This window comes from Onychomys torridus, chromosome 3 (assembly GCF_903995425.1).
Source record: "Onychomys torridus chromosome 3, mOncTor1.1, whole genome shotgun sequence".
NCBI classification, from domain to species: Eukaryota; Metazoa; Chordata; class Mammalia; order Rodentia; family Cricetidae; genus Onychomys; species Onychomys torridus.
The window spans coordinates 86,750,846-86,776,394 of record NC_050445.1 but is presented as its reverse complement, the minus strand read 5'-3'; the positions used below and the strand labels follow the sequence as shown (position 1 = coordinate 86,776,394).

Genomic DNA, 25,549 nt, shown 5'->3' with positions numbered 1-25,549 from the left:
ATCTATGCAGTCTTTGAACACTGTAGAAAGAGAGTGTGAAATAACATTGTGAGTTTATTTTCAGTATTTGTCTTGAGTGGGGACCCTGACACAGAGCTTCTAGAATGATGATATCATAATAATACAACACTGGTATTATTCACCAGCAATGATACTCACAATAAGGCTAATTACTCATATCACTTTGTTTATGTAAAATGTTTCTACTTCTTTCTCTCCTAGTCCTCCTATAATCTTCAAATTTTGTGTGGTGATATCCATCTTGCACATATGAAAGCAAAGAGAAGGTACACATGCTTTTCCAGGCTGTGGGCAGAAAGTGAGGACTTGGTCTATTAGGTGCTTATCATGTCATGTAAGGGCTGTTCTCAGTGTGTATACTGTTTTGGGCTTGAGATGTGAAAGGGAGCAGAGAGGAAGAAATATGCATAAGTGACATGGACAGGACAATAGAGAGGCCTTTAGACTTTCTCAGTCTGACCACAATGACAAAGTTCAGGTCAGAAATCACATAAATGAAATATCCACATACAGTTCAGGTATGAGTGGAGAGGGTCTTTTATGGGAAAGAAGGATGCCATGCACTGATTTCACATGTGGGAGGATGTGGGCACAGCATAGACATTTATGAGGAGGCCCTTTTCACTGGCCTACATTATTTTGAGTAAATACACAAGCTTCTCTAGTCATATGAATCTCTCAAGTTGGTAGTACATTTTCTCAGTCCCATGATTTTCCTTTCCTACTAGTTTGATTAGTCCAAAGTTGGAGTAGATAGAAGTTGAATCCACTGCGCACGCGCTGCCATGGAATCTGTGTAGAGGCCAGAGGGCAACTTGCCAGAGTTGCTTTTTTCCTTCTACCACATGGGTTCTGAAGATTGCTCATCAGGCCTGCTAGCAAGCACCATTGTTTTCTGAGAGCTATAGTAATGGTCCAATATATTTTTTAAGTAAAACAAACTCATTGAAATAAACAGAATAAACAAATGGAAACCAGTAACAATGTAAGGGTGTCATGACAGCCAATGATGTCTCTGAGCTATCTTTCAAGGGGAAAAAAAAACCAGCATCCTAAGCCTAAAATCATAAAACCTTTAATAGGTAATTTAGTGTGTGAGAGAGGGGGAGAGAAAAAGAGGGAGAGGGAGGGAGAGAGAGAGAGATTGATTCTTGGCCTCTTTAATTTACTTTGAAGTATAACCAGCATTCCTTTTCATCATTTTAGTATAAAGCCCGTGAGTTCTAGGGAATTAGATTCCATCCCTAATGTCACTTGTCCCAAACACCCCCCCATTTCTAATCCTGCCTTTTATCAAGTCTTCTTATATTTAGAAAATATATGGAGATGGCTTCAGTCTTACAATCTTACTAAACACTAACACTGCCGTTTAGAAGGCAACAGCTCATGCAAAAAGACATGATACGTTGCTGTGTCAAACAGACTTCAAGAGTTTTGGGAACGGAACTGCTGGCTTAATTAGTAGAGAAACTCCATGGATGTGAAGAATGGGTGATTCTATTCCTATAAACAATATTTATACCTTCCATAACTCACTGTATCAGTGACAATGACAAGGTGGCATAATATATTGCGCTATAAAATCACTATATTGCTTTGTGAAAGCTACATTATTTAATCGAAAAAAGATGTTGGCTGTGTGCTGGTGAAGGCACTTGTCGCGCCATGCTAGAAAATGCTGAGTAGTCAACTTCCCAATGTGCTTGTGGAGCCACTGAACAGGTAAATCTAAGCACCCCAAAATGTCAGCAAATGAACTTGACTCAACTTCAAAAAAATCTTTGATTTCAAGCTTCACTTTCTCTTTTATCAAGAACAGAACTCTGGCATAAACTTGGTATATATATTCCAATTATGTTACCACATTATTCATGGTACGTGGGGCACAAGCTTAAAATTGATATTAGTCATACATACTGATCCCTTTATTACCATATGCATGTGATAAAATTTTGTGCACCATAAATGTGCAGGCTCAGTAGGCAGATGGTAGCAACTGAATTCCCCAAATTTGAACAAGTTAAATTTAAACACAATTTGATGGTTCACACATTTGTGTAAGGGGCTTGAATAAATCCAAATTGAATTTGACATTTACAAATATTTGCACTGTCTTATTGGATGGCTGCCTGATTCTGATGTGGTTTCTTCCTCTAGGTCTTGCTCTTCAAGAGATGTTACTGCATGAATTTATGGATGGGTGTGAGCTAACAGATATAGCCCCTATGCTTGCTCTTGCATTGGGTTAGAACTTCTAGTGCCTCACATTCTCTCTCTCTCTCTCTCTCTCTCTCTCTCTCTCTCTCTCTCTGTGTGTGTGTGTGTGTGTGTGTGTGTGTGTGTGTGTGTGTGTGTTAGCAGAATTGTCTTACAAAGAAAGGTTTCACAAAACAGAAGAGCCTGCTTTCTTCTCACTGGATTCTCATCTGGAAGCAAAGTTAATAGAAGACGACTCCAGGGGACATTAATGTCATAGCCAAGTCCATCCTTCAGAGAATGACACAAGAATAACATTTGCAGCCAGTTAAGTGAAGTTGGCTTACTTAGTTTAAGGAATGTTAGGGAACTTCATTCAAAACTCTAGATTTCTATGTATCCTGAAAAATTGTAGATGTGGCAACATGGTTATCATAAATTTGCCATAGAAGTAAATTTGTGTAGGCTCCCCTTTCACATGATATAAACTCTCCTATTTAGCAAAGAGGTATCCCAACATGTCTGAATCTTGGTTTATTTATTTATTTATTTTTGTTTCAAGCTTGGCTTTCTTGTTTTAGTTTTCCCTGATGCCATACTGTCTTTTGATGTGTTATAGGTAGTGCCAAATTCTTTGCCAAACATTTATATTTTAATTTTTTTCATTAAATATATAATTCTTAGAGTTTGTGGTTTTAATTTTAATCTGAAGCTAACAGATGAAAAGTAGTCTTTTTTAAAGTATATTGCTTGGCACTTACATCTGTACTGTAAAACTCAGAAATGATTGCTGGAATGAGTGTTTTTCTTTGTTTGGGGGCAGGGGTCTGGCTCTGAATCTCAGGCAGACTTTGAACTCACAATCCTCTCATTTCTATTTTTTAAGTGCTGGGATCTCAAGTAATGGCTATCACTTGCCACCACACCTGGATACTGGCATGGAATTTTATGTTACCCTTTTAGCAAATATCTACTGACCTGTTTGGAAGTTTCAATTTACAGTCAAGATTCTATTACTTTCTCCAGATGCTTTTTACAGGCCTTTAAGATACAGAATCAAATTTTCTTGTTAGAAGTTTACACATCCAATCAAACTTCAGGCTGTCTGGGTAGAGTTCAAGGGGTGTCTTGAGTTTTCCTTGAGGTTTGATACTAAAAAGTTCAGATTCAGGGGCCACAGGGCTATTGATTTGGTAAGAGGCTCTAACAACACAGATGCCAGAGAATAAGTTTGGGAGCAAACAAAACAGAAAATCTGCATTTCCGAGATGATATCATAATGGGAGTGTAAAGTTCTGTGAAAACTTTTCCCAGGAAAACTAGATCTTAAGTAGATGTTTACCCTTAGCTCAGTAACTCCAAAAAGACAGAGAGAATGACTTTTTGGTGGGGTGGATGGATGAGCCCCATGTATATTATCAGAGTGAGCCACACGGAAGCCCCATATATTGTCACTGGATATTTCACTATGATCCTGTTAATGAATTACTAATTTTCAAAATATTGTTGTTGGAAATAGTAGCCTCCATAGTTTCAAAGACCTTCTAGCTAACACAAATATGAGCAGGGTGTTCTTATGATTGGGTTAGAGCCGAGTATGTAAAACTAAATGGCAGACACAGAGGACAAGTGGGTTAAGAAAGAAATTATTTACCACTTTAATAGGGCTGTCCAACATTTGGTCACATAGATCATTGGGAAACCTAATTGCTTTCATAGCCTTTCTATCTCACCAGAGGAGATGCAAATACTCTAGGAAAAAAGCAAATCAAACATAGAAAGAGGTGCCATGATAAGACTTGTCACTACAGCACTATGTCATTAACGATGTCAGACTTTGGATTTAATTGGAGGACACTTCTGCAGTATAGGATAGCTATACAAAGCCCTAAGACATTGTATTTACAGGACTTATTAATATAGGGATCTACATCCTACCATCCTGCCAGAGTCTTAACAGCGTGGTGGAGCAGCTCCCTCAAGAATCCTCATTTGCTTATCTGTGGAAAAGCTAGTAGTTCTAAAAATATTTTCCTGGAAGAGGTTAGAACAGTTATTATATATCAATCGAATATAAAGTATGGTTATGTAAGCCAAGCTTGCATGCTAATATTGCACAGGGTAGAAAGCAATAAAAGAAGACGATGAGCTTCCTTGGGTCACCAGGTAGAAACAGAGGGAAGCTCTTGACTCAGTATTGTTAGGATGCCTCAGATTCCAGGAGTCTGTCTGCAGCTGGCCTTCCAGGGAGAGTGCCATGTTGGATTCTCACACGGGTGTGTATCTTCCTCACCAAAAGAAAAAGAAATGGCAAACAAAACAAAACCGACCAAACATCCAAAACGGAAAGGGATACACCAGCCACCTCACATTGTGGTACTGTTCATTTCTCGAAGAGAATATATAATATTTCAAAATATTATATATACATATATTTCAAATGGTACAAAGTAATGGTAGTTCCAAGTTAGAAGACGGTTGATCGTTCTTCATGATCCTCCAAATTTCACTGAGAAAACTCATTTTTTTAAAAGCCATTTTTCCATGATGTTGCCAGAAAATCCCAAGTCTTCTTATGAGATACTTTGTTTCACAGAGAAAATGCACTGTGATTATCTGGTAACCAGTCAAAGTGCAAATAAGAGATCCATTTGGCTTGCAAGTTCGTAAGATATTTCAAATCCTCACAACGTATTTCCCACAGGTTGTTTTTCCTATTTATGTAATGAATGCTTCTGTTAGGTTCTTGGGTGAATCTGAAACCAAAGAAAGAAAGGTATTTCAGTAAGAAAAGTAAGAAACGAAGGCAAAAAGAAATGTGTTCATGCAGAAAATGAGGATGGCTTTAATTTTATCGTGTTGCCTAATTCAGGTGGTTCTCAATTGATGCTCAAAGCACATGGATAGATCCTTCATATTTCCATAAACCCATTAAGCTCCTCTGTGTCAAAACTGAGGAGAAAGATTCTTAGAGAAATGTCTATCTAGAATTGGCTTCATGGATATACAACCACTATCTGATTGCATGGCTTCTGTACCAATAAGGGTCCCACAGTTGGTTTATTTCCTCAGTGCTGCTGTCTTGAATTTACTAATACATTTTTAATGAGGACCTTGAATTTTCTTGTTGCACTGGGCTATGTAAATAATGTAATCAACCCCTGCTCCTATGGGTGAGAACTTGAACTAGTCACCCCATGACCTTGTGTAGTTGTCTTGTTGTAAGCCATTAAGTAGTAGCCATTGGTAAAGTCATTGCCTAGGTTAGTCCATGTATGTGGAGGAACAGAGGAAGACCTTTATAAGATGAGGAACTATTTCGTCCAGTGATGAGTGTTAACTGGAATCAGGAAGATGCCTGGATCTATACAAGCCAATTAATCCATCTCAGTATGGACCCAAAGAATCAAATTTTAAGGATATATGCATGCTCAAGGAACCGCTGGCTGAGAACATGAGCAAGAATTCTAGCAGGCAGAAACCAGCTTGAGGAAATAAGCTATTGTTCTTTATCATCTCAATTTCTTGTGATGTTTGGATCAAACTCAGGGTCTTGGTTGTATCAGGGTATCATAGAAGTACATTCCAAGTCCTCTTTTTTGGGGGGGGGGTTTCGAGACAGGGTTTCTCTGTGTAGCTTTGCGCCTTTCCTGGAACTCACTTGGTAGCCCAGGCTGGCCTCAAACTCACAGAGATCCGCCTGCCTCTGCCTCCGAGTGCTGGGATTAAAGGCGTGCACCACCACCACCCGGCCATTCCAAGTCCTCTTAATTATTTATAGCTTTGGAAAATGATCCTTCTGAGTCTAGGAGTACAAATAAGTTAAAATCTTTCAGAGTTAGGTAGAACAATAATAAAAATTTGCACTCAAACAAAATTTGCTTGGTCCAGGTGGAGAATTGTATTTTGTATTCTATCCTTACAAATAAAGAGCTTTTTGAAAACCATTGTTTCCTTTATTCCAATGGTGGATATAACCCTTGGTTGAGTGTCCTCTTTTCCACCACAGAAAGGGATAAAGTAACATCCACTAAACTGAATTGAAATAGACTTTCTTTCATCACGGCCTTTCATCCATACCCCAACATGGAAGACTGGGGATTCTTGTCCTGTTGCAATCAAATCCTGGAGACATTGACATTAAAATTAGACACCACAGGCTTACCTGTACTTCCTGACTAAAATAATGATGGATTTTATAATTTCTGAGGCAACTGTTACTGTGTAAAATGGTTTGTCTTCCCTTCCTGCAATTCTCTGATTCTTTTAGCCAGCTCCATGTCTAATGCCTCTCTCTTTCCTTTCACTTGCTTTTTAATTTAGACAGCAATTTTATATTATGGCTTTGGAGGTTGGTATCCTCATCTCCTTCCCTTTTTGTATTTCAATGGAAATTGAATGGAAATCAGAAGTGTAATGCCATAGTCTCTCAAAACATTTTAGACCTGGCAGATGTTAGTGAAGAAGCTAGAAGGTGTCAAAACTGGTATTTTGCCCTTTCTTAAATATAAGCAAATGTTGAGATAACTGGAATGGACATATATTGCCAAATTCAAATTTATCATCAGAGGGAACGACCAAGAGACCATGGACAATGGACCATGGATTTGTGTTGGCCAGTCACAGAAACAGTGACTTGGCAAGACAGTTATTATGTTTTGTTGTGTCATTTTAAGGTCTGATAACTCTTGGCTTAAGTGAAAAGTACTTGAATTTATTAGACACACTAATTATTGTTTTCCCCCACTGATTTGCAGCAAATCCACAGATGATCGATTCTTCCCAAGGAAATCATTCTGCAATCTCCATCCTTTTGTTTTTATTTCCAATTGACTATAATTTTCTCTGAATTTCATCTCTTTCCCTTTAATATCTTCAAAATACCTGACATTCCATTTCCGGGTGTAGTTAGCATATTATTGCCAAATAGCTTGTTTCCTCTTTGAGGAATTCTGCTCTTCTAAATCAAGCCTATGCAGGGTTTCTATGTTCCTGAACATGGGTACAGCCTCACCAACATTTCAAGTCTTTATTTGATAAGTTATTTTAAATAGAAGAAGCATTAAGAAATATCCGGAAACCCAGAAAAAGATTTTAGGCAATATTTAGTCTAGTTTTGTTATTATACGACAATAAGAAAATTCAATCAACTAACTCAAGTGATGATTAAGGTGGGGCAGGGTTACTGTTTGCCATGAAGCTTTGCTTCTCCCTAGTGTGGTACCAACATTATTTTACTTCACACTGAATCTTTGACAACATCTCAAACATGAATACTTCTTTTCTGTATTGTGCCTTCCAGAGATCTTCATTGTTCTTAATATTTATCACTCCAGATCCCTTGATAGAAAATGCTTTGCCTTATTCCACCTGTCTTTTCTGCCTCCTTAGTTTATACTGTCTCTAAGACCCATGATTACCGAGAGTCTTTTTCACTGTGGCCTGCTACTCCATTCTGGCTGCAGTTTAGATGATACTGGGATTTCTACTCTCCAGCCCTTCTTTAAAAATGAACACTGGAAATCTTTAAAGTAGACCACACAGTGAAACATCTTATCAGTATTTCAGAGATGTTCTGAAGTCTCCGCCACCCCCAGAAGGTTTTTCATGTTTTTTTTATTTACCAGAGAAAAGAATCAAGTCTTTGAGAATTTTCTGGCAAAGACCTTTACCACAGAATTTATTTTATTTATTTTTATGTGGTAATGTGTACACACACGTTTTCTGGAGAGTATATGTATACACACACATGTACATGGAGCTCACCAGAGGTTCATATCTTCTTTTAGTACCCTGAACTGTGACAGGGTCAATTATTGAAGCCAGAGCTCATAAATTTGGCAAGAATAATCAGCCAGCAGGATACAGGCATATGCCAGCATAGATTTTTATGTGGGGCATGAGAATCTGTACTTAATTCTTTACACTTGCATGGTGATCACTTTAGCAACTGCACCGTCTCCCTGATCCTAGAGTTAATATTTAAACTAACAGCTTGAAAGAAATGGTCATTTGCCATTTTAACAGTTAATACTGTAGAGTATCTTCTAATGTTCTTTTTTAAAATTGTGCGCAGTGTTCTTTCTAAACCAGTCTCACATATAAGAAAATAAGTGGTTTCTTTTATTTTTCTTATCTCTTAGATAACAATATGAATTAGACTCATAATGATTGATGTCCCTCTGTGAATTAAACTATTTTAAAAGTTAAATTGCTAGAGTCAATATTTGAAATGGGTAAGCACATACATATTCTGATGAGAAATTATGAAAAATATGAAAAATTAGCATAGACCTTGTTTATCTAAGAAAAGGTGTTAGTCTGCCACCTGCTCAGAATGTGGGCTCCTGGATGAATGTCTGGGCTCAGGGCTATGTCTTCTGTTTAAAAGTTGTTTTTGTTTTAATGTCTGGGAGCTCTCGGGAACTGAGCAGAGAAAGGATGAGAGCAATGTTTGAATCCTCTCAGTGTTTATAAAGCATAGCTCTACCCAGAGTCCTCTTTGCCCACTCTGAAAGTAGACTTGAGAACTCTCAGATGTGCACACGGCAGAACACATACACCCTCAGCTTTCAAAGTTGTGACAGACTCGGTGTGTTTCTCTTGCACCTTCAGCTGCCTGGGTCGACCTCAGTGCACCCAGGGTGGGCCAAACAGCCGCTACATCCTCAGTGACAATGATCAGGTTCTGCACAAGCCTCCTTTGAGGTAGAAAGTGTCTGGAGGCGCATTACAACATACCTGACGGTTAAAATACACTCCAAAATAAAATCAAGGCTGAATTTGAATAAAAGTTGGGCAGCTCTCAAAAAAGTAGCATGAACTATTTCTGGATGTTTCAATTTTTTAGTTTGTTTCATTTTTATTTTGAGCATAAAGTCTATCTTCCAGAGAGTCTCTGAACTGGTGTTCTTGGAATTTTTGTATATTTGAATACTGAAATTATTTGAGTTGAATTAATTTTCATTAATGAGTTTTGGATTCTAAGCAACTCTGAGAGCAATGGGGTACCTTCCATATAGGATATAGGATACTAGGCATCAGTTGAATAAGGACTGAGATTTGGCATAAGACACATAAATGATGTGTTCAAATCAAAATGATTGGACTCTAATTCAGAGTAGCTTCATGTGTTCTAGTTTGCCCAGGTATCTTTCAGAGAAAACATAACCCTAGCCAAATCTAGCCTCCTCCATCAGCTAATTAAAACAATATCTTTTGAGGGTAAGTAACCCAAGCTTGCCTCACTTTTTTTTTATGTTTCCTTATGTAAGTGTTTAATTGCAATGTGAGACAAAAATCTATGCTGAATTATTCAGAGACATGAGGATGCATATTAATAAGCTGAGGTAGTTCAGAAATCCCTCCTGACCACAGGTCAAGGAATTATGGCCATTTATTGGCCACTATAGTCCATATGAGTAACTATATTTGATGCACCATTATTTTGTATGTGAAAAACTTGAGTGTTTTCATATAGTATTATGTAACTTTATTTCTGATTTCTGTATCACACAGCTTCAAAAACCACTTTTAGTAATTGACTAATATTGAGAAGAATGATCATATTAATGTTCATGATGTAATGGATAGAATTAAAACCTGAGTCATCTTTTGTTAGTGTAAATGTTTATCATGTGAACTTCACAACTGGTAAAGATCACTTTTAAAATGCCAAGGAATACACACACACACACACACACACACACACACACACACACACACAGATACACACAAACACTTTCTAGGGCTAATACGCTGACAATTGCGTGGTACACAGAAGAGGATGAAACTAGCTGTTAAACTGTTTTCATGCAGTTGGGTGGCAGTGGTGCATGCCTTTAACCCCAGCACTTGGAGGCAGGGCCAGGTGGATCTCTGTGAGGCCAGCCTAGTTTACAGAGGGAGATCCAGGACAGACACGAAAACTACACATAGAGAAACCCTGTCTTGGAAAAACCAAAAAAAAAAAGAAAGAAAGAAAGAAAGAAAGAAAGAAAGAAAGAAAGAAAGAAAGAAAGAAAGAAAGAAAGAAAAGGGTTTCATGCCTTTGTACTAGTAGATAAATAACCCCTCTTAAGTATCCAGAGCTCCACCCACCTTCTCCCCTTTAGATCATTCCAGTCCCTACATGGTTAATGGTTGGCCTAGCCACATCACTCTACCCTGGTATAGCACCATAACATTGATTCTAATGGGTGAGGCAACCTCATATACAGACTTCATTTTAGGAAGCTTCTGGTTTAACCAGAGAAATCAAGGAATAATTACTGACTTTACAAATCTCTTTGTACTTCTCTAATGTGTCATTACCATTCCTGTAAACGTGATTGTTCTTAAACACTGTCTTTTTCAGCATACTGCCTGGATGAATCCAGTAAGTTATATGCTTATCACTAGGAGCAGCATGGCTAGAAGATGCACTCCCCAAGAAACTGCCCTATTGATGCTCCCTCCCTTGCTTTATTTGTGACTCTGTAACACAAATAAAGAACCACACCATGCAAACAGAACAGGTCTGGTTCTAACTTTAACTTCTAATGCATGGGTGGACACTGACCCACCTACTTTAGAATATGTCCTGTTAAAGAAAATCTCTCCTCCAGTCTCATTCAGAGCTTTTCTGACTGCTGCTAATGCAAGAGCAAAGTGAATAGTACAGTTTGAAACATGAACGCAGCATTTGAAGTGGACTTACTCTTGTGGTCTTAATTTTGTTGCCTGTGGCACACATCCATCCAGAATTGTCAGGGAGTGTCTTACATTCTTCTCCTTCTAGGCAGGGCTCCATCTCACACCACCATTTCCCAATCACTATGGAGGCTGTGGGAAAACAGGAAACAACCATATTTGTACTTTGCCAAATAGCCCTGTGCTGATGCTGTATCCCTCTTCAGGTTTTTAACATTCTCTGCAGTATAGTGGGTCCACTTCCATCTTCTAAGACTGGATAGGAAAGGCATATCAAGAAAACAAGTATAATATGTAATAATGAAAATATAATGATGTCATCATCCTGTCCAAATTCACCTTTTATAATTTAAAAAGATGAGGGATGAGAACATTTTTGTTTTGTGTTGTTGTGTCTGAGATGGGGTCTTGCTATGTAGCGCTTTCTGGTCTGAAGAGAGACTTACTCTCAGATTTTGAGGGATTTTAACTCACTACTTTTTGTAGGTCAGGTACCTTGTGCTATTTTTTGCCAGTTAAGGGGACAAAGAGGTGAGTGTTCTTTAGAATGACTAACGTATTCTTTTCAGAAACACCAGTTTATCCACCCAGCATTAGGTTTATCCCTTAGCCTAGGGCCTTGGAGAATTTCAAAGCCCCAGCAAAAGAAAAAAAAAAGTGAACTGAAAGCGCAGAAGAAGAGTTGTAAAGTACAAATCAAGAGTAATGATAAAGACGGATTGGTTCCTTTGCAGTCAAAGGTACAGCTGGTATGGGGTGTGCTGTCCCGTTCATGTGTTTGGTGAGCTGTGGAAGAACTATACAAGCCAAACCTCAGATGAAACACTCTTTTTGGGGTTATATCTAGGATGGTCATATTAAGATACTGGCAGGGGATACATATGAACACACACACACATATCACATCACATTTTTTTGATAATGAGACTTTGTAAAATAGTGAAAAACCAGTGTCTGTTATCTCTGTGGCTTATCCTTGTGTTAGTTCTTCACAAATCCACCTGGGTTTGTTCCATTCAAAGGTCTCAAAATAAAGGCCTGGAGAGAGAGCTCAGTGGGTAAGAGCACTTCCTGCTCTTACAGAAAACCTAGAGTTCAGTGCCCAGCACCCACATGGTGGCTCACAACTGGACTCTATAACTTCAGCTCTAGGGGATGCAATGTTCTCTTCTTGCTTCAAGGGTACCAGTCATGTGCAGAGTATACACACATACATGCAGGCCAACACTTATATTCATAAAATAAAAATAAGTGCTGGGCAGTGGTGGCACACGCTTGTAATCCCAGCACTTGGGAGGCAGAGGCAGGTGGATCTCTGTGAGTTCGAGGCCAGCCTGGGCTACAGAGCTAGTCCAGGACAGGCTTCAAAGCTACAGAGAAACCCTGTCTTGAAAATCCACCCCCCCCAAAAAAAATAAGTAAATCTCCCAAACAACAATAACAATAAAACACAGTCTCAAATTGGTGGGCATGATTTATTTTTTATTTTTTTGCTTATTCTATTTTTATACTGGGCCTTCAGCTACCCATCCATCTCCCCTCTCAACCCCAAAAGTATGTCTACCATGATTTTAAATCATAGTGGTAAAAAAGCCAAACAATACTCAAAAGTATCTCAGAAAATGAATATTAACGTGTAGGGAAGTAGGAACACATTAAAATTCTCCAGGCTTTCTGTGTTAACTAAAGTGATTAGATTTCTACCTTAAAATTATGTAGTATACACACCCAAACATCCACTTGCATTGAGACTTTCCTTCTTTCACACTTTTTTAAATTAAAATTTTATTTATTTTTATTTAGTGTGTATGCATGTTTTGCCTGTGTGCTTGTCTGTACACTATAGGCAGGCAGGCATGCAGTACACAAAGAGGCCATAAGAGGGTATCACATTCTCTGGAAGTAGAGATACAGATGGTTGTGAGGAACCCAAGCCCAGTGCTCCTAACTGCTGAGCCATGTCTCCAGCCCCATTTGACACTTCCTTTAGCTCACTCTTTCCCTCCCTTAGATTTCAATGTGTTACTTCCATGTTGCTTTGAATTAAATCACTGGACAGGGTTATATAGACAAAATCATATCTGCTCCTTTATAACATGAATTTAAGAACATTTTCAGGGGCAATTTTGCCACATTTCATGATTTTATTTCATGTGGAACAGACCAATGTAAATATGATGCCTATATCAGGCTTGCTAAGGTGTCAGAAGTCAAAGTTCATTAAGCCTTCTATCTATATACAGGACAGCATGATGGTAAGACAGACAGACGAAAATCTTCCACATGGTTTCAGCATGATGATGTGAATGTCAAGTTATTTTCCTCATTAGTATCAGTGCTCTACAACAGATATGGGGAAGGATGAGGTTTTTATGTCACCTATAAAAGAGCTTATCCATGCTGATGAAAAGATAAGAGAATCCAAAGTTTCTACAACAACGAAAAACAATGTCATGTTGAGAGGGAACAAAGATAAATTATAAAACTTCCATAAACATGAGATAAAAATAAGGGTTTGCTGATGTTTATTGAAAACCTGTAAGATATGGTTCCCTTCAGCTGATATTTAACCACAGACAATTTATTCACATTTATCGCCAAAGCCGATGTTTCTCTTTTAAAGCTCACCCCATTTTTCCATACCAGGGCCCTAAATTGAAATCACTGTGAACAGACACTGTCTGACCTTCGCTCTGAGGAGAAGGCTGCTTTCTCAACAATCCTTTCACTGAGCATGTTGTCACATTTTTTTTTTTTTTCTCACGGAGGCATAGTAATAAGGAATACCTGGCAGTGAGGTCAGCCTGTAGCATGCGTGCCTGCATCTAATGCCCTGTGCTCTCTCCCTTCCTTCAGGCAGATCTCTGCCCTCTTTGAGCTGACCTACTTTGCTACAAGCTACTACCAAAGCAGTTTCCCTTTCTCTGGGGGCACTTGTGTCTTCTAAGTAAATGTATAGACAGACAGACAGAAAATAATCTTTAAACTCATGAAATACTTTTAATGTAACACTTTAAAGAGCCACTGGCTGTTATGGGAAAGGGTCTGTAAGGATGGAACTGTTCTCAGATGTGCTTAGAATAGTGAAACATTTGTCTTGTGGCTTCATTTCCAGAATGAAGCTGCTGGTCTGCCTTTCCTGTCCAAGTCTGGTTCATCATCCAGCACTGCTTTGTTTGATGGACCATCCCATCATGTGGGCATCTTCATGTACACTTCTTCACATCCTAGGTCAAGCTGCAGTCCCTAATTCTGACCCTTTTCATACACTCGTGTTTCCTGCAATATCTTTGATATGATTCATAAAGAGAATTTCAAACTACCCTTTTCCTTTACCCAAACTGGAAGTTATATTAAGCCTTCAAACTATGGGAACAATTAGAATCTGTTAAACTTCCTAAAATAAGCTTGTATCAATGCAATTTAGCTGTTTATATGGTATTTTAAAAATGGAGGTAAAAATTACAATAAAAATATAAATATAAAAGTTATTTGTCCTGCTTGTTACTTATTTATGAAGTAATATAGAAATCACTGTATACATTTAGTAATATTCTAAAAACTTCAGTAAATTTTCTGAAATATATTCAAATTTCATTTCTTAATTGTCTCTTAATTTTAAAAACCACATTTGTAATTAACACAAGTTTTTGCTTCCATGCTCATTTTCAACATATTGCTTTTTATATAGATATCATAGATTTACCTCTGAAGATAAGATTTGGAGGATGTGTAGGAGTTTCTGTGTTGTGCCTCAGCTTGAGAGATCTGGCCCTGCCCCTCATCTGCCATAAGGTGGTGTGAGTGAGGGAGAGAAGACCCCCTCATTTCTAAAAATTCTTATTAGTATATGTAAAACTGGAAATTTTTTGCAAACTGGAAATTTTAAATTTTGAAATGCTTTTATTTTCATAACTTCTATTTATTCACTATGCAAATATTTATTTATTTTTATGTGCATGAATGTTTTGTCTCTATGTATATATATATATGGACCACATAGGTGCTTGGTGCCCACAGTGGCTAGAAGAGGGTGTTGGATCCTCAGAAATTAGAGCTGCATATGACTGTGAGATGCTGTGTGGGTTTTGGGAACTGAACGTGGGTCATCTGGCCAGAGAGCACTTGTAACCACTGATCCATCTCTCTAGTCCCCCTTTGCCCCTTCTTTTTTCTTCTTCCTTCTCCTCCTCTTCGTTCTCCTCTTTCATCATCTTCTTCATCTTTTTATATTATTATTTATTTTATTTTAGGTGTAAATACTTGGCCTGCATATATGCTGTGCATGCCAGGTGAGCAGTAGGGGTGTAGGATCCCACAGAACTGGAATAGCCAACTGTGAGCTGCTATGTGAACACTGGGAAACAAACTCAGGTCATCTGCAAGAGCAACAAATGGTCTTAACTGCTCAACTATTTCTCCAACCCCTTCAGCCACTTAAAAACTTTAGTTATAATAAATAATGATGGCTTTCATTTTGATATTTTCACACACATAAACACATTTGTACATGTACTGCCCTCGTATCATACCTGGTTCCTTGCCCTCCTCTTTTTTTCCTTCTTCCCACTGGTCAATTTGCTCTACCCTAAAGTCCCCTTTCTGTTTTCATCTCTCTCTCTCCCTCTCTCACACACCCACCCACACACATACACACACACACACACACACACAACTAGATTCTACTCATGACTGAAACATATATGTTTTATTGCCTCTCTGTTTCCCCCATACCATACCTTCTCTTTAGACCCCTTCACCCTCCAACATAGTCTACTTTCATTCTTCATACATACATATATATATATATATATATTTAAAATCTAGATTCTATATCTGAATGATGCCTAATTGTCTCAAATTATAGTCATTAATAATACTGATAACTGGTATTTACTGAATGTCAGTCATGTGTTTCTATATTAGGTTTATTTCTTTATCTTGAGGATCTTTATTATGAAGTCCAGCTTGGCCCACATTTATGATCCACCTGCTTCTGCCTCTGAGGTTTAACATTACAGTGGTATGTACATCATCCTCAAAGTGGTTACTATGGAACCCTAGTGGTTAGCTTTTCCAGGTTTACAGAGGTAAGAATGGCTCCAGGCCAGCGGAAACACAATCCTTGCAGAGCTCACCTTTTTATAGTTTTGTTTCCAGAATTTGGAGAACTTAAAACAATTATTGATTGCTGAGTGAATGAATTTTCCCTGCTCTATTACTGCTGAAAATAATTTCATGTCAAACAAACACATACAGAAAAGAAAAAAAAAAACATTCAGTGTCTGATGGAATTAGTTTTGACACACTCTGCTTTTCTGATCTGAGATGCTCTCTGCTCGGTTCCATTAGTTACAACATTGTAACAGAAATCCCCACCAGGGAACAATTTTGGAAGTGAGGGATGCTGTGTGGCAGATATGTAACTGTGACAAGGGCTTTTTTCATCCCTTAGAAAAACCGAGTTAATTAAACACCATCCACAAAAACGACTTCCTCTTATCTGTTGTGGTTATGAAAGGGGGCCTTTAAGGTCCCTTTTAACCCCAGGGTTCTGGGATTTGCTCTGTGAATGTGTCACAAGCAGGAAATATCAGATCTTCAGCCCTTTTAAGGATGTTCATGTCTCCCGGAGAGCTTCTTAAAAATCACTAAAGCCCCTTTAATGACGAGTCCTGGATTTCTCCCTTATACCGGATCATACTGCCGCAGAGTCAAAAAGATAACTGTAAGAGGAGAATCAGTCCGCCCTTCATTGAGAATCTAGATGGGCACGCATCCTTTTCCAATGCTGCTCCTGTTATCACTATTGTCATTGATGAGGGGATACAGTGAGATACTAAGTTTAGTGCTAAGTTTAGTAAATATAGCACATGAGGGTCATATCGAACAAGAACAGAAATCCCCCTTTTATCATCTCGGCAGACGGCAGTTGACTCTCAAGCCAGGAAACATTTAACGACGCACTATCGGAATACTGAGAGTGATAAAGAACATAACAGAGGCCCACCCTACAGCTTCAGTCTCGATCTGGTTTCTTCTCAGAGGCACTGGCGCTGTTCAGCACAAATAAATGGGCACAGTGATCTTCTGAGAGCAAATACATTACTATGCTAAAAGAGCAGGCTGGCATGGGGTGGGGTGGCGGGCTGGGGGTGGAAGTAGGAAAACTTTAATATACTCTGCAAGTTCTTCAGAGCAGGAAGCTAGCCTTTTTGTTTGTTACTGTTCTTGAATGGGGTGTGTCACTGAAGAGTCTAGAACCAGATTCCACAAGCAAAATCGAGACCCGAGTACAGGGTTCTTGAGGAAGACAAGTTGGGCAGTGGTGTGAAAGAAGGAAGAAAAGACCGAGAAGGAGCAGACGTGCCAGTGGCATGCTACTGCCCTTAAGACAGACCTTCAAGGTCTTTTCTGTAGCCGTTGTTTTTTTCAAACATCTGTATAAAAGATATTTTTCTTTTTTTCAAATTGTTGAAATTACGATATAGTTACAGTTCTGCCGTCTCTTTCCTCCTTCCAAACCCTCTAGTACACACCTTCCCAGTCTCCTTCGAACCCCTGACCTCTGTTAGTTGATGTTGCCTGCATGTGTATAATCCTATGTACAATATTAATTGTTTTATTCAGGGCAGACCATTTGGTACTGGACAACCATTTGGTGTGCCATTGCCTCTACTGCCTGGGGAAGACCACCTCTCCTGTTCCCAGATTTCCTCGGTGCCCATAGTCCTTTGTATAGGGTTGCGGCCTCATGGCTTTTCCCCATCTATTTTAGCATGTCCATTGCTCTTGCCTTTGTTCAGCTCCCATTTGGACAGCCATGTTGGTGAGACTTTCTGGGTGTTGCTTCTGCTGTTAGCAGGAGCCAAAATCTCATGTCAAAGTCCCTGATTCTCTGATCCTTACAATCTCTCTGTGTCCTCTTTCAGAACGTTCCCTGAACCTCAGGCGTGGAAGAGTTTTATAGACATATCTGCTTCAGCTGAGCTCCACAACTTTGCATTGTGATTGGTTGTGGTTTTCTGTGTTGGCCTCTGTCTGATAGGGCCTTCTTGAAGTTGCTGCCTCCCTACCTCAGCCTTTCAAGTATCCAGGAAAGCAGACACTGCCATTATGCCTAACTAACACAAAGGCTTGATTTTGGGTTCCTGCAGTAGAACACCTAAGAAGTGCAGAGGTAAGAGTGTCAGAAGCACTGGAGAAGACAATGTGGTCAGGAACTCCAACACCTTAGCTCTCTCTCTCATGGCAGTGCACAGTGGAACAATGTACCCACCTATTAGTTCTAGGTGTCACACTTCAAACTCAGGCAGTTTTTACGTATATGTTTTCAGGGCTAACCTTTTGGTATTATACATACAAGCAACAGTATATGGATTGAGCAGGTTGGATTTACATAATTAGGGGCAATATAATTTGTGTGTGTGTGTGTGTGTGTGTATGTGTCAAAACAATTAAAGAACAAGAGACAGTTTAAAAGAGAGTAAGGGTGTTTCATGGGAGAGGGCTTGGATGGTGAACAGAAATGGCAAAATGATGTAATTATATTATAATCTCAAAAACAAAATAAAATGCATCCAGGAAAAATCTTACACTTCACTACTTAAAGGGTGTGAATAGCTGATGGTAGGTTATCAACTTACAAGTGAATGGATAAAATCTGAAACAGAAAGAGAGAAAAAAAAAGCACCCCAAACAATGGGCTCCAAAGCACAAGGCAGACGGTGGCATTTAGTAAATACTCGATAAATTTTAGCTGTCATTTCCACTGGTGTCATCATTTTTAGAACTCTAAAGACTAAAATCACTCCAGGCGGAACACAGTACGTCACAAGTTAGCAAGTAAACCACTGTTCTTCAGTATTACAAACTCCAAGCTTGTTTTTATGGCTTCTGAGAGTCTGAGCCTAAATTAAGTGGTTGCACATGTGATCACATTCATGTCCCTAGAAAACTGCAAGTACATCAATCAAGACAGGTTTCCACCCTCATTTTTACCCACCCTCTCATGCAATGGGAGAAACAGCTATAACTCCATAGGGATGGGACAGCTTTTCAGCCTGCCTTTTCACAGTTGTTGGAACACAATTACAGTGCCCACCCCCCAAGGGACGTGTAGTAACTCTGTGTATGTCACTGCCTTTATCAAAGCAAACAGAAAATCAAAGTTCTGAATACCCATCCCTGCAATTTATCCAGACCCCTTCTTCCCATGATCATGCATTTAAGGATATGATATAGCCTGGAGGCATTATGCATTGCCAAGTTCCATGGTATGTGCTGAATGATGTGCTCAATGACATGTCTGTAATACCAAGCCTCAAGTTTCAGTCTTTACTCCGTCATTTATTAGCAACATAAATTTCAAACATTGCTTGGTTCATGACTCAGGTTCCTCAACGGTTATTGTGAATTTTAAATGAAATAAAGGACTTAGCATAATTAATAATAAACAGTGTATTCATCATATGGCAGCTATTCTTTATATGTGTGTTCATTATGTACTGTGTATGAATTTATCCATGAGTTAATGCTTGATCTTCAGTGGAAGTTTATATGAGTTCTAATATACATATATTTCCATATCTATAATATAACATGCAAATTATAACACATATGTTAACATTAAATATTCTGTAACATCCATGGAATGAATAGGTGAGGATAGGTTTGGCTATCATTATGTTCTTTCTGCAATTTTTTTTCTAGTACTTTCCAGGCATTTCAGAGGTAATTTACTTTCAGAAAGGTGTTGAGTGAAGGTGAAGAACGTAAAATAAGTAGGACAAACCCACAAAGACTGATACAATGTCTCTGGGTGATATTGTTCCCCAAAAGCATTTGGAGAAAAGTATTATACCTCATGCAAAAACTATTTATTGACTTTTGTCGTAGACATAAAATAAAGAGTCAGTTTCCAGCTTTCAGCCACTTCTTATAGGAGCTACATGAAGTGTAAAGAATAGATAATATCGAGAGCCAAACTGTGCTACATAAAGATACAATATACTTTTGGGAGCATGATAAGTGAATCTAATTTAGATAAGGAGGCTAGTAGCGGCAAGAGAATTTCTCATTGATGAAATTATTCCATCATTAAGAAAATTTCATAGGAGAACACACAAGCATGGATGAGAAGGAACCACAGAGTTCGTTCTTCTTGTCACTGGCAGTTCTGATCTTACCAGTTGCTGGGGCTCATTTACTGCTTTCAAAAGCATAATATGTTCCGGTGACAGAATATTCCAACTTCTGCTACTCAAGGGAGAACTCCAAACTCTTGTCAACAATAAGTTTTTCCTTCTTAAGCTGGACACTGAGTCCAGGCTTACTTTGCAATTTCACTCCAGGATAACTCTATTCATGAGTCCAGTAAAGATCCTAACACTGTCCTGCTTTCTTTGAAAGTAGGTTCAGCTAAATGTACTTTCACATCAGTGTAGGTTCAATTTTTTTTGTGTTTGTATGTATGTGTTTACATGTGCACAAGCATACATGTGTGTGTGTTTGCCTGTGGAAGACAGAGGTTGACACTGAGTGTCTTCCTTAATCTTTCTCCACTTCATTTATTGAGGTGGGGTCTCTCTCTGAACTTGGGGTTAACTGATTTCATTAGCCTAGCAAGCCAGATGGCTTTGGGCATCACCCATTTCTGTCTCCAGAGTACTTGGATTACAGGTGGGGTGCCTGTCTGGAATTTATGGGTACTAGAGATTCAAACTTTGCTCCTCATGCTTGTACAGCAAATGCATTACCCACTGAGCCATCGCCACAGTCCTAGTATATGATTTTTTAATCAGTTATAAGAGGAACACAAGGATCCATGACTATTAAATAAATTCCATGTTTCATATATCCTGAATCTCAAATTTTTATATTCCACAGTCAATACATTAAAAGTATCTTTGAAGTTCACAGACCACAGAAGTTGTTTGTTTTGTCGAGGCATAAATGTTTCCAAAAGTCCATTGTCCACTATAACAAACTTGGCACTCTGATTCTAAAGTCAACATATAACTATTTTCTAACATTCTGAACATAGAGATAAATATCAATAGAGAAGGAAGCATCACCTGTAATCTTGTATGGTGGAGGCACATTCTTCCATTTGGCTATGTTTTCTTACAACTTTAGAAATGGCTCCTTGGAGGACTACATTGGTATACAAGTATTTTATCATTAAAAAAAAGTATTTTGCAAAGGTATAGGCTCTCTAATATGGTTTTTGCTAGAATTGCCACAGATTTACTATAATCAAATAATGTCGGTTAAGTAGGCTTTCTTCTTTTCATATGCAAAGTAATCACTTTTATGGTTATTGATATATTAAAATATCACTTTTGCTTCATTTCACTTTGCAACTGATCCGGAATACTAAATCATGCCCAGAAAATTCCTGGCATCAAGTTCATTTGCAAACCCAGCACTCATGGTGTTGGCAGTAATGGGAAAGTGGCACACTGATTGTAAGGTCTTTCATTTTAATCTCACTCCCACTAGAGAAGATTGATATAAATAAAATTTAAATAGAAAACACATTTCAGATGCCAGCAGTGAAAAAGACTTTGTCAGCCTAATGAAAAGGTATCAATTTTCTCCACTTTATTCAATAAATTGTAAGTCATTTTCTAAATGGATTAGATTAAAGGAAAGTTCAAACTCCCAGGGAGATGTTCCTGGCATTGACAAGACTTTAGACAAGGCAGAAAGAATAGGGTGAGCAAAACCTCTCAGGCCACTTCAAATCTATAAAAATTGATACCAACGAGGGCAGAAGTGTCTCTAACCCCAAGCTCACCTACTGCCTGAGCAGCCAAATCCCAGAGAATTGAACAAGACACACTGCTCTCTGATTTTATTACGATGTCATGGGTGGCTGAGTGAATTACAACCAAGGATGGAATCTTGGGAGAGTGAAGTTGAATCAAACCAGGCAGGTCTCAGTGTCACATAAGTCTTTCTCATAGACATGTGTGAATGCATTGATTCAGATGTTTTTACTAAACAAGAGAACAACATGCTTTAACACTGCTCTCTTCCTGGTGTCTCTGGGGAGACCACTGCCTTTGGGTTTGTGGCAACGGATTTAACTTCAGAATAAATAATGTGACTTTCATGTGAGGATGAGATGTTTAACCGAGGATCATAGAGCAATCAGCTCTAATTTAATTAGTGTAAAATATCAACATAATTCTTTGATTAGTTATTTCTGCCACTTTGAAGAAGTTCCCATTATCTGTTCAGAATGAGATATTTTCTGCCATCAACCCCTTGAGAAGTAGAAAATCACAAGTTATGATTTCATTTTCCTCTACGCAGTTTGATTCAACTAGCACAAATATTTATTTTTTAATAATTTGTTTAAAAATGATATTATATGTATGGGTATTTTACAGGCATGTATGTCTGTGCACTATGTGCATGTGGGAGACCAGAAGAAGGTAACAGATTCCCTGGGACTGGAGTTACAGGTGGTTGTGAGCCGCCATGCGGATGCTGTCACTAGAACTCAAGTCCTCTGGAAGAGCAGCCAGTGCTTAAGCATAAGTTAGCTACATTGTAAGGCAGACATAATGTTTTTATCCAAGTTCCACAATCAAACCTAGAAACTAGAATGGCACCTCCTAATGTAAGGGCAAAGAACCATGGCAGGCAGGAGTGCTGTGGGGCTTCTGTGCTTTTTGCTTTTTAAACTTAATTTACTAACAATAGTGATGTTGTAATGGTGACATGTGACACTAATTTTCCATCTTTGAATGACGAAAATGGCCAAAATCTTCTTTGCTATCTGTGATCACGTCTTCACAAAGTAACTTCAAGAAGTGGTCTGTTTCCTCAGCTCTTCTACCTGGCTTTGGCCATGTGACTTTCTGGCTCAATAGCAGATTAGCAAATATCACATGGGAAGAGGATTAAAAGTGATGGACTATTAAAGGGTCACATGAGCAGAAAGTAGCTAGCCCAGGTTGGGACCTCCTAGAACCATCAATTGTGTTTCAGGGAAATGGGATATATTACAGCCCCAGGTTAACTGGGTCATCAGCCAATACAGTTCTAAAATGAGCATGTCTAACATTAACATAAAGAAACAGATCAAGCACAGAATAATAAAAAGAGTGTGGCTATCTAGCAAAAGTCTGATGATGGTATAAAAGTGATGAGTTAGAAAAGAATTGCTATAGAAATGTCAAGAATCCTCCATGCAAACCTAAAATAAGGGTCCTCACAAACTGTAGTTTGGTTTTCTTGGTGAATTTTGAAGGGATCAGGGCTTGTATCAGGCTAAGAAACCTGCGTAAAGGAAACAAAAGTGTTTAAAAGGAAAATAAAATAAACCCCAAATATTAAGAGCCTCAAATAGCAAAAAACTGGGGGGGTAAGAACACATCGGGTCATAATGGGGGATATTATTTTAGAATGTGTAGTTTTGAGGGTGGGGGATTTTCTTTCCATCCGGTGCTGACATTACAGTTACACAATTCTGTCTCTGAAGGCACTGCTGCAGGAATTCATCAATTTCATCCCCTTATTAACCTCCACATGCACTCTGAAAGCAATCCCAAGCAAATTATTTGGGTAATGAACAACAACATCCCTGAAAACAAACCGCGAACCAAAAAAAAACCAAAAAACAAAAAACCCCAAAACAAAACCTAGAAGAGGAACCAGCTGACAGAAGGAGAAGAGGGGCAAGTGACGTGGTGTGTGTGTGTGTGTGTGTGTGTGTGTGTGTGTGTGTGTGTGTGTGTGTGATCAAAACACATTATGTACATGCTTGAAAAATTTCACAGTGAAACTCCTCATTATGTATAATTAATATACGTGGGTGAAAAACTTTAAAGACTTAAGCAACTTGTGGCAGGGCATGTCCCAGGGACACCTGGAACACCAGCCAGTCCCTTTCCTGGCAGAGGAGGAGGTTCTTGGTTTGTTCATGGTGATCCTAAGAAATTACAAAATGAATTTGACTCAAAGGTCAAAATTTTGCAGGTTGTGTACTAAACCCATCTGAAGATTCTGCTGTCCTCTCTGACACAGTGGCTTTTTTTAATAGCTGCATTTAATTGCCAATGTTGAGCTTATACACAAAGTTTCAGATTTCATGTTCTGAATAAAGTGAAAAAAACCGAGCCACTCTGAAGTGGCAAGTTCATAATACCAAGTAGTGTTTATTTAGACTGTCTACTTGCTCAGTGGTTTCCCCTTTGTAACAGCCCTGACACTCACATTGTGTGCATGCACACACACACACACACACACACACATACACACACACACACACACACTCACACACCACACCACACCCCACCCCACACAGATGCAATCCCACTCCACAACATTTGCTGGCAGTGCTCAAATCCTGGTTTAAGTGCTGCTTCCTAAACACTGTTCCAACTGACTAGAAAACACAATTTCCTTTGACACGAGCAAGTATGAGTGACATTGTGTTCCCTAGACCCTTGCTATTCCTCTGATTTTTTTCACACATTATTCTCACTGCTTGTATGGATTTTTGGTCATTGGCCATGTAGTCTAGACCCCCATGACTTCCTCTCTCAAGTGAGATGCTTATTTTCAATGGTAATGTAGTAAGGGAAAAGAGTCAGCGATGAAGAAGTTAGAAAAATATGGGCTGGAGAGATGGCTCAGCCATTAAAGGCTAGGCTCACAACCAAAAATATAAGAAAAATACTCACAGACATCACAGGAAATCTATCTATCTTCCCTTTCCACAGCTAGTTCCTTAGTTTTCTAGAAAAATCTGCAAATATCTATGAAGATTGTTAGTCGTCTTTTTAGCTTACTCAAGAACACAAGTCTGAGTCCCACATCTGTGTGAACACAAAAGAGAAGCAAATTTCTAGGGGCCCAGACCCTCTAGAGTTCCTTTCCCTTCCCTGCTCCCTTGTGAGACTGACTGATTGTGAGTTGGTTACTTGACCCATTCCACCACTGAATTTGCACGAGAGAGAAATAATGAATTGTCTCAAGTTCCCAAACATTGTAAGACTTTTCTACCTTTCACCAAACTTCAGTCTTCTCTTAGGCTTTTATTGTATTTTTCCTACTGCTTCAAAAGTTGAGGCAATTCTGTCCCCATGTACCTCCACACTAAGCTGTACGTTTCTGAAGGCTAGGGACTGCATGTCTCCATCTGTGTGTTTAAGGTTCCACACAGAGCAGATGACATACTGAAACTGTGGCCAGAACTGTAAATTGGCTGCAGAAAAGCCATTTCCCAGCCCTTTCTCCCATTATAATTCTTACCCCAGAATCTCGACACAAAAATAATTTCCTTGTAGATGAGGCTGGGCAGTTCTGCTGTATAAAAGCAACTGAGGTCTTTTAGGGAGAGTGCCCTGGAAAAGTCCTCATTTCCTGTCAGCAAAAGGCATTTATTACTGGCCTGGTTTTCCATCTTTTGACTCCTGGTCTTGTAGGTGTAGCTGCTGAATGTAGAGATGGTAGTTGTAACTACAGGCACCTTCAAGGGAAATTCATAAAATTGCTCAATACTGGCACTTAGCTTACTAAACTCCTGTTGATGGCTGATACCTATGGATTCCTTACATAAGAATTATCAGTTCCTATTGTGTAAGCTGCTATTGTTCACCATCCTAGGACTTACTGCTAAAAA

At 38.8% G+C, this 25,549-nt stretch overlaps 1 protein-coding gene across 3 annotated transcripts in view; it reads right to left on the bottom strand.

Moving 5' to 3' along the window:
* Positions 1–3,851: 3,851 nt before the first annotated feature.
* The window catches only part of Tafa1 (TAFA chemokine like family member 1), a 530,212-nt gene continuing 508,514 nt past the window's right edge, over positions 3,852–25,549 (bottom strand). For all 3 annotated transcript variants that reach the window (XM_036180705.1, XM_036180706.1, XM_036180704.1), the window contains exons 4-5: positions 10,916–11,040; positions 3,852–4,973 (exon numbers count right to left, since the gene is read on the bottom strand). In XM_036180705.1, the coding sequence (XP_036036598.1) occupies positions 4,956–4,973; positions 10,916–11,040 (143 nt within the window). In that variant the 3' untranslated portion in view covers positions 3,852–4,955. The remainder of the gene's footprint in view (positions 4,974–10,915; positions 11,041–25,549) is intronic.